The sequence below is a fragment of the Xenopus laevis genome, chromosome 3L (assembly GCF_017654675.1).
Source record: "Xenopus laevis strain J_2021 chromosome 3L, Xenopus_laevis_v10.1, whole genome shotgun sequence".
Classification (NCBI taxonomy): domain Eukaryota; kingdom Metazoa; phylum Chordata; class Amphibia; order Anura; family Pipidae; genus Xenopus; species Xenopus laevis.
In genome coordinates, this window is record NC_054375.1 from 83422087 (window position 1) to 83432460 (window position 10374).

General features: G+C 34.6%; 1 protein-coding gene across 7 annotated transcripts in view; it reads left to right on the forward strand.

The window, feature by feature from the left end:
* LOC108711189 (SRSF protein kinase 2) overlaps window positions 1-9826 on the forward strand; it is a 58827-nt gene extending 49001 nt beyond the window's left edge. For 2 of the 7 annotated variants that reach the window (XM_018252657.2, XM_018252659.2), the window contains 4 exons: window positions 1184-1253; window positions 4621-4713; window positions 5194-5286; window positions 7450-9826. In XM_018252657.2, coding sequence (XP_018108146.1) covers window positions 1184-1253; window positions 4621-4713; window positions 5194-5286; window positions 7450-7634 — 441 coding nt within the window. In that variant the 3' untranslated portion in view covers window positions 7635-9826. The remainder of the gene's footprint in view (window positions 1-1183; window positions 1254-4620; window positions 4714-5193; window positions 5287-7449) is intronic. The other 5 variants (XM_018252660.2, XM_018252665.2, XM_018252661.2 and 2 more) reach the window with 3 other exon arrangements.
* Window positions 9827-10374: the final 548 nt, after the last annotated feature.

A 10374-nucleotide genomic window follows, 5' to 3' on the forward strand; every position in this document is an offset into this window, starting at 1 on the left:
GAACAGTAACACCAAAAAAAAGTGTTTTAAACAAAATAAAATACAATCTGTTTCCCTACACAAGTAAAACTGGTGTATTTGCTTCAAAGACGCTACTATCATTGTATTGTAGTATAAAAATAAGATGCTATGTAGCCATGGTGGCAGCTATTTTAAGGAGAAAAGGCTCAGGTTACATAGAAGACAGCAGATAAGATATGTGAAATATAATCTGTTATACGCTGTTTAACCTGTTCTATTTATACCTAATTTAATTGACTCCATTGTTACACAGCAGCGTTTTTGTATAAACTATAGTAGTGTTTCTGAAGAAACAGGTCAGTTTTACCAGTGGAGGACACAACAGTATATTATATTTTAAATATATTTAAATTTTTTGTTAAGAACCAAATCTCCTGCTCTTTCCAATTGCACTGCACAGATGCATAAGTATGCCAAAAAATTTTTGCTGTCGGCCTGGGCAAGTCACCTTACACCGCTTGGTCATGTCTTAGGGGCACATTTACTTAGCTCGAGTGAAGGAATAGAATAAAATAAAGTTGAATTTCGAATGATTTTTTTGGCTACTTCAACCATCGAATTGGCTACTTCGACCTTCGACTGCAACTTCAACTTCAAATCGAACGATTCGAACTAAAAATCGTTAGACTATTCGACCATTCGATAGTCGAAGTACTGTCTCTTTAAAAAAAACTTCGACCCCCTACTTCGCCAAGTAAAACCTACCGAACCTCAATGATAGCCTATGGGGAAGGTCCCCTTAGGCTTTCTAACAAATTTTTGGTCAAAGGAAAATCGTTCGATCGATGGATTAAAATCCTTCGAAATGTTCGAATTGAAGGATTTAATCGTTCGATTTTTCCTTCGATTGTTCGATCGAACGAATTGCGGTAAATCCTTCGACTTCGATATTCGAAGTCGAAGGATTTAACTTCGACAGTTGAATATCAAGGGTTAATTAACCCTTGATATTCGACCCTAAGTAAATGTGCCCCTTAATGTTTAAAATAAATAATTTTGACCTACCTTATAAAAAATGTTATAACTGAAAAAATAGTGAAGCCTTTATACAGGTTAAATGGTTCTGTGCTCCTGAGAACAATAAAAAAAAAAAAGCAACTTCCATTATTTGTATTTTTTTTCCCACCAAAATTAAGACTTCGTTTCTTCTGTGTTTTACTAGGCATTTGAACTGGCAACTGGTGACTATTTGTTTGAACCTCATTCTGGAGAAGATTATTCACGAGATGAAGGTGAGTATGTAGATAGATTAGGAGAAAAATAATCGGTACTATTGTATAGCTCTTTGTCAGAGAGAGGTTTAGTTCAACTGATAGATCAACTAAAAAGAGTGTATAATTTATATACATTTGTTCTTAATGTGAGCTCTTTTTGAGCTTGCTGAAGTCAACTTTAGTATTTTACAGCTCTATTGTAGAGCAAGTAGAAAGTCTGCAAGTTTTACATTTCTTTTAAGTTTGTTTTAATTGTTATCTTTGTATTCCTTTGACGTAGGGCAATGACACATGAGGAGATTACTTGCCCACGTTAAAATATCGCTACCATATGCAACAAATCCTCCCTGCTTGTGCATTTTCCCACGATAAACTGAATTGTCACAAGTAATGTAATTTAGTTGCAACAATTACATGGTAATGCCATTTTCTGGGAGATTTTTTTTAAGCATGTGACAAATCTCCCCTCCAAATCTTTAACCTACGTTTTTGGTTGTGAATTCCAAAATGGTTGTTAGGGTAATTACTTTCTAGCATCCAGATAGCGGTATAAATTGCCAGGAAGAACAAACTATTTAAATTATAGTGTCTTCTTCAACATGAGTCCAGTGAAAAGGAATTGTGCCTATTTTAATTAATAAACTGAGAATTTGAAACCAGCTTCCTGGTTTTTGTGAGCAATTGAATCAGATTAAAAAATATAGATACTTTTTATTATTGAAATATATAGATATTGAACAACTGCAGATGGATCCAGGTTTAATAATGTTTTAGCTGCAGTATTTTGAGAAATGCCAGTAACTACAGTGAAAAATGATTATATCATGTTGCACAGTGATCTAACAAATGCACAATTAAAGTCTACTCTGTAGGTGTATTCTAGTTTTTTATAAATAGAACTAGACATTAAGCCCGTTAAATTAACGGGCGCTAGAACATATGTAGTCAAACATTCGCCAGAGACGGTCCGTGGGGCACATGCGCAGTAGCGCAATCCCACGGACACAGGGACTAGACGCAGAGACACTTCAACTTTATTATATAGGATACTAGAACAATGAGGGCAGTGGTTCAATAACTTTTTTTCATCCCCAGCATCTTTTCCATACACTTAGGTACTTCAAGTCTTAAACATATACAGTTATGCAGGAATTTGTGCTACTGTGCTGCAAGTAGTTCTGTAGGTTGCTAAGAAAGTTTTATTGATGAGGGAGGGAAAAAAGCTTTACAGCCTATTTGACTACCGGGTGTAAGTTTAAGGGGAACGATTGCAAAAATGAAAATGTAATATAAGATTCATCTCAGGGAAATAGGAAACATTCTAAATAATCTAACTAATCTTCACTATCTACCTCTTTGCAATCTGTCTTCATTTTCTATTTATGCAGGAGTCTGAATCAGATTATTATTAACACAACTTTTAGGGAGGGCTCCATTTCCTAGCAGATTGTCAGTCACTGACCCAGCAACCAAAAACAAGCTGTGAAGCGTCAATTCTATAAATATACTTATTTTCTCATTGCTTTTATATATGTGAAGGAGCTCTGCTACTCAACTTCCATTCTTAATTTCAAATAGTTACCTGGTTGCTAGGTAAATTGGTTGATGGTTGCACAACAAAGCATGAAAATAATTAGAAAAAAAATAGCATAATCAATGAATTAAAATTGCAGTTTGTCTTAGAATATCACAGTTATACTACAATTTAAATTTTAAGGTGAACTGCACATTCAAGGAAAAAAACTCAATCCATTACTATACAGTAGTGTTTTCAAGTTTCCCCTTGCTTTGCTCCAAAGCCCAGGCTTACGTTAATACTGCCTGTATAAGGTAAAGAATATGAGCTCCATTCTCAAGGGAGCAGGATTTTAGATACATGAAAACACTAATGTATTACCATCGCAGTTCCAGGAATAGCTAAGGGTTTACACCAAGTCTCATTCAAAGCTAAACTTCCAGGTGTGTTAAGGGAAGTAAATAGACATCTTTCCCAATAAAAACCTAACTGACCCACAAGCTGGACTTCCTGTAGTATCTAGAAGAGTGCATAGGCATTCTCCCCAAATCTCACTCTAGCTGACCTTCAGGCTGCAAGCCCTATTCACCCCTCTCCCTTTTCCAACATTTCATTGCACTAAGTGCATCAGGTAAGTTATACCTCAGTATAAACCTTGAATATGTAAAAATGTATTTGTAGCATCTTGTAGATCTCAGCATTGATTTCGTCTTAGTTTTTGCTTTGTTGTTATTATTAGGGATTATGCCTTCCTATTTGTTACACCAGGAAAATCCATGATGAGAGCTACATTTCCATTTTTATTGGTTTATAAGGGGGATTTTTCAAGATATGTAATTCTTAATTTTTTTTTACCCATGTAAACAGGCTTCTTCAAGCTTTTGAGCAACACACAATCTTTGTGGTATTTGCATTGCATGATTATATAAAATGTAAAAAAGTGTCTTGGTACCAGACATCTTGACAGTTTAAACATTTACACGTATATTACTTAATAACCTCTAGCATGGGTTACATTTATTTGGCTTGCTGATAAAACAGTTATCAGTATGTGTCCGCTTCCAGTGATGATATTAACAATTAATACATATAGGTTAACAATGCAATTAACATTTTAATTTTTCTTCTAAAACATACATACATACATACATACATACATACATACATACATACATACATACATACATACATACTGTTCATTTTATATACTTTTCTGGTTACAACAAAAATATACTTTTCATAAAGAAGGTTTTTTTTATGTAAATTACTTTTTTTTTTTGGCCAAAAGCTGAGCATTTTCTTCTATGTAATGACAGCAACCATAGGAAAAATTACTATTTGTGGAACAGATTTATAATGCATCCATATGCATTATTGTAACGGTTGCTCTTGTAACATGTATATATTTTAAATGCACTGCATGTGCATTTCTTGTATGTAACCACAGCAAATCATGCAGCCAACTTTTATTTTGTTTTTATTTTAAATCCACGTTTTCTATTTCTGTTGTTTTTACATAATTTTGCTGAATTAAATATAACGAAAAAACATTCATTTTCACCTTCGTTTTTTTTTTCATCAGGCTTAAATCTAAGACATAAAGACTAATCTTTTCTAACTTGCAAAAACAAGGCTTTTGTATTATATGTGCCTTTTTATTTGTTACTATTTCTTGGGTGATTTATAGACTACATATGCATTGGTCATACATTTTTCTAATAATGATGTGCTGACCTCGCTACCTCTGCATGGGCTTACCACCTGTTTGTTTTCTATTTTTTTGTATTAATTCCACTTTCTTCATATATTTTCTTATCTCGTTTTTTTCTTCTTCTTTTCACTCTTCACTACTTTTTCTCTCCTTCATAGACCACATAGCACACATCATTGAGCTTCTAGGCAATATCCCAAGACACTTTGCTCTGTCTGGAAAATATTCTCGGGAATTCTTCAATCGCAGAGGTAGTGCCTCTTCTTTTTGAAAGGCACCGTGATGCAGACAGAATGAACATCTTTGCTGCCATTGTTGAATAAATGTAATCACAGATATAAAAAGGCATATTTTTTAGTCTTCATTTAAATTAATGAACATGAGGCAGAAGTGAAAACTTTTTTGATTCCCTATATGCTGGGCTGTTTTGCCTACTTAATTTAGTATCAGAAATTTTATGCCAGTCCTAAATAAAAAAAAAAAAAAGTAAAATCAGCTTCATAAAGTTTTGTAATTGAAAATTATATTTCTTGTTTACAGGATTGGGACTTTTGGTTAGGTGAATACAAAGGGATCTTTAAATTCTGCACACAGCAACAGGTCATGTTTAATTTCTGTATAATGCAGCAATTTGATTGATTCTGTCTGTGCCGGGCCAGTTTCTGAACACGTGAATTGTACTGATTATAGTTGTATGTTTCTGTTTTGCTGGCAATGTTCTCCAAACACAGATCACATAGCATTGATCACTGAACTGCTGGGAAAAATCCCTCGAAAATTTGGTATATTGGGGAAATATTCCAAGGATTTTTTCACCAAGAAAGGTAACTGTACTTCTGTCTCATAGAAAACGTCTTACCACAATTTATCCAAATCAACTGGTAATGAAACACTTGATGATTTTACTATGTATAAACTTTGTGCTCTGAATACTTGTTCATGTTGTATCAGAGAAACCATTGATATCTGTGTGTATAGGAATGCATATATATATATATATATATATATATATATATATATATATATATATATATATATATATATATATATATTTATTTATTTATTTAAGGTGGCCATAGATGTTAAGATGTTTAAAATATCTTTTTGTTATAGTAGAACCTGATTGTTTAAATGTACAATTTGTCCATCAACAAACATCATCAACAATTTTTTTTTTAGCAATATTGTCTAGTTGAAGTTAGGAAACTGTGGGTAGTTGCCTGCTGGGCCCTGCAAACAATTGGAGAATGGATAGATATCACTGTGACCTATGAAAATGTTCTAACCTGACTGATAGATTTTCTGACCATTGTAGACGAAAATCATTAGATGCACAATTGTTTGGTGTCCACTAACCTCACCTTTACGTGTATATTTATTGTTTGATTCTTAGAGGGACAGTGTACTTATTTTTGCCTTTATGTAAAGTCTTTTTTGCCTCTGTTCTTCTTTAGTGTGTGCCTGTTTCAATGAATGGTTCCCTCTGTTACTTTGGATAGGGCCTTAGATTATTTCTTGTTTTTTTGAATGGGAAGCAATGAGTACATTTTCATTGATATAGTTCTTTCTGAAGGGACCACATATATCAAATAACCATGTTGTCTTAGCAAAACATTAAATAAAGTATCATTTTTTTTTTAAATGTCAATACAACTTGGAAATAAAAGATTGCCTTTTGTTGTTACCTGGGGATAACTGGCTTCCCATAAAATTATAAATGAACAGGTAGTTTGCAAGGTGGGGTTGCAGATGACCCACAGTGCATGCAAAAACTTTAGGTGATGTGAAATTTTGCATGCTTCAAGGGTCACTGATTTTATGCAGGCTGGGCCTCCAAAATGCTGTAGTGGGTGGGCTGGGCCTGTGAAGTGGCACATATCCTAGTTGTTAGTCTACACATATTAATGCTGTACATATTATAAGCAAATCTGGGCCACATACTGATGTGCCTCAACTCGAACACTCTCTTCACAATTCCAAATTATCTCTGAAATCCACAGTAGCATAAGACAATTTATAGAAAAATTTATATTCCCCTTTTTTTAAAATGATGGAGAGGGGGCTGCTGCAAACAAGCTTAGCATCCCATAACATCAGCTGAAGAGGTTTGAACTCTGTTGCCATTTGACTCTGCTACAGTGAAACATGTTCTTTGAATTGATAACCAAGCTTAACAGTCTTCTAGATGATTTTAAATTTGGCCATGCCAGGAGAATTCTACCTGTGTGAATGTGTAATGCTGATTGTAAAGTTTTGTTGGGGGGGAATAATTGTGTGGTACGGTTTTTCATGGCTAGGGCCCCTGGCTCCAGTGAAAGCAAAACATAACCCTAGTGTACAACATTCTTGACTACTTGAATACTTTGAGAATGCTATTTCCTTTTAAGCTTTGCTGTTCAGCACAGTAAGACCTATTGTTGTGCACATCATTATGCTGTTCAGCACAGTAATGCCAATATGCACAAATATTGGTCTGCATAAAAAATGGTTGCGGACATGGAATTGTGAAAACTTGATTGTCATCAATCAGACTTGCATAAAGTGCTCATGGGAGCTCTCTTTTCCATTCTAAACATTTAAATATATTGTCAGTTTTACTGCTCTTATCAGGCTCAAGAGTTCATTGAATATACTGAGGTAAACGATTGATAACTTCCTGTCCATTTCATATTTTCTACAGTTAAATAGAGGTGAATTACAAAGCTGTGCAAAGCTGGAAGAAAACAGCTTTCTCCCCTAACAGCAGTCAACACTGTGCTAAAACCCAAGGGTGGCTTAAAAAACCAATGCCACTGGCACTGACAGAACTGCTGAACCAAAAACAAATTAACAATTAAAAACTGCCAACATATTTAAAACAGCTTAAACTTTTTATCCATCAAATTTGATGGATAAAATTTGCTTGCATTTTATTATTGATGTTTACTGTATAAAGACAGTTACAAAATAGTATTTTGGAGTATTAATACACTGAATTTTTTGTACAGGAGAACTGCGACACATCACTAAATTAAAGCCTTGGAGTCTCTTTGATGTTCTTGTGGAGAAGTATGGCTGGCCTCAAGAAGATGCTGCTCAGTTTACAGATTTCCTGACACCAATGCTGGAAATGGTTCCGGAGAAGCGTGCATCTGCTGGCGAGTGTCTCAGACATCCTTGGTTAAGTTCTTAGCAAATACTGTAGGCTTGAAGCTTTGCTCTGTTACTACATAACTACTTGCTGACTGTGACAAAATGTTAACAGCAGCATAATATTTGAGGTGGTTTCATCTCAGTCCCATTGATTTAACCCATTTTACTTTTTGTTATTTAAATTTTTTTTTTTGGCTTGTTTAGTATTTGTTGGAACTGTTAACCTCTGTGTCTGCTATAAACTTATCCGATCTGTAATGGGTAGGGGAAACAATTAGTTTCTGACCATGGTTTTCCATATTATGTGCTGTTCAGATGTCTAATATTAGAGTGAATAGACCTTTTTTCCATGTCTACAAGATTTTGTAACTATTTATGAAGATACATTTTAGGTGATGTTTGGGTAAATCTTTGCTTTTGAAATTCAAAAAAACAAAAAAAAAACAAATAAAAAGGGGCCCAAGCTATGGGCACTATACATTTTTATTGTTTGGAAAATATTACCATTCTTGTATTATATTGTATGTACATTCACTTTGTAAATGTGTAATTTCATTAAGATCTTCGCAGTGCTACGAGAGAGCAGACGTATGACGCGGCACCCTTCTGGTACTCTTGACGGTTAATTACGAGAAAGGAAATTTGAATTCCAAAGCCAGCCTAGGTTAACCTGTTCAGTTTAGCAGCATGCATGTTATCTCTGTTTCCTGAGGGTAAATATGGTCTTCTGAATTTGATTTGCAAAGTAATGCCCTTTCTTCTCAAACAATTGATTTGAATGACACTTTAGGGATGCTGTATTATTTAAAGTATAAAGCACTTTTACAACAATGCTAAACATTTTTTTTTTAGATTTTTAAAATGTGTGTAGCAGCATTTCCATTTCCTTCTTAAACTGTACAGAAATTTAAATTACAGACTTAGTCTACCCTCTCTATGTGAATATTTAACAAATCTGATTATTGATAAATACATAAATCCTTGCCCTTCATGCCGCTCTGAGTTAACAGGGCAGTTCATCTCTAACCACTATGCTTCATTCTTATTTTAGTGTAAATTTGTGTGTAGTCATTTTCCAATTTTGTACATGTTATTTACACTGAATGGTGTTTTGTCAGTGGGAGGTTATACTCAAGGATATTTGTTTTATGCTTTAGGAGTGTGATGGTGCATCATTTGAACTTTGGCTTATGGCATACAGAAAACATTTTCCCATGTGCACCCCTTGGGTGTTTTGGGTGTGGGACAACGCCCAAAATAGCCCCTTGCTGCTTTTCATATGGTAAAATGGCAGTCACCTTAAAGTGTCAGAACTGGTGCTGGTAGGCCAGATGCTGAGTGGAAATACTCCAGTTTTCATTCCTTATTTGCCAGTAAAGTGGCAGTGCTACTGTTTTCAGGCAATTGCCCTTTAACTCTGTGGCTGGCAGTAGAGGAAGTTTATGGCACCTTTTCACATCAGGAACAAACACCTGAAATTATCTCTTGTGCCATAGACCATCTTGTGTGATGGAAAGGCCAGGAGTAAATATATACTGACTGAACTTAAATTCTAGTGTAAATGATCTGTAATACCATCAAACAACAAACATAAGGTGTTTATTGCATTAACATCAAAAAGACCACAATAACATTTAGTGTGTATAATGTGTAAGGTAACATGTATTATATGTTTGCAGAAATGCAAAAAAAATAAAAAAAATAACTAACAGCAAAGAATAAAGATGTTAATAAAATGATTTTGCTCCACAGTGTGTAGTGCCGTGGACAATGTAGCTCTTTCTGGTGTAGCATTCTGAACGTTAAATAGCCAATTTCACAATTGCTTAGGTGTACAGTACATATAATTCAGCATTATTTTTTTATAACTAATTGCACTGGCTATATGTATTTTGGATATACATACTATTTAGTAATTCCTTTTACCTTTTGACGTTAACTTTCATTCAGGCGCATTCCTGGTTCAATTCAAAATGATAGAAATAAAAATATTCTAGGGAATACAGATTTTAGGATGTTTGTAGAGGTCTGTTAAACCTCTTTTAGTCATTGGAATGAATGTAAATTTCTGTTTTTACAAATGATGGTGCCACTTTTCTCTTGAGAGTCTCATTTTAATCACAAGCCTTTGCAATAATAATTAGATGTAAAAATGCCCCGTATTGTAACCGTAACCAGTTGTGGTTTAAGGTGCTTGCATTTGTCCAATAAAATGTATGTTTTTCCAGATAACCTGATGACTGAAATATGTTTATTATGGTTTCTGATTTTCAGGTATCCGTAGAGTTCTTTGTAGCTGCAGCCACACCACTATCCGTGTCATTTTAGAAAACACTTGCAAATATTTCATGCAATGCATACAGACACAAACATTTTTTGTATGTTGAAAGTTTTAACCAAGTCATATTTAATTACTGCTATTATGATGAAGTGATCTATTAATAATCTGCACCTGGGAAGTAACAAATGGCAACCAACAGAGGCGTAACAAGCTTATCTTTAGGAGGGCCCAGTGCGTACAGCTGCTATTGCCTTCAACCAACCCCCGTTAGCAAACCCCTCTCCCTGTCCCAAGCTTGCACTAGCGCAAGTGCGTCAATTAGAAGAAGAAATTAGAAGAAGAAGAAAAAGAGCGTTAGGGAGGGGGATTCGAACACTATAGAGAAAGCAGATTCTCTGCTTCATCTATAGTTACACCACTGGCAACCGATCAGATGCTGCTTTATTGTTCTACATGCAGTAATTTTTTGCTGCCTTTGTTGTTCTACCTACTAATCACT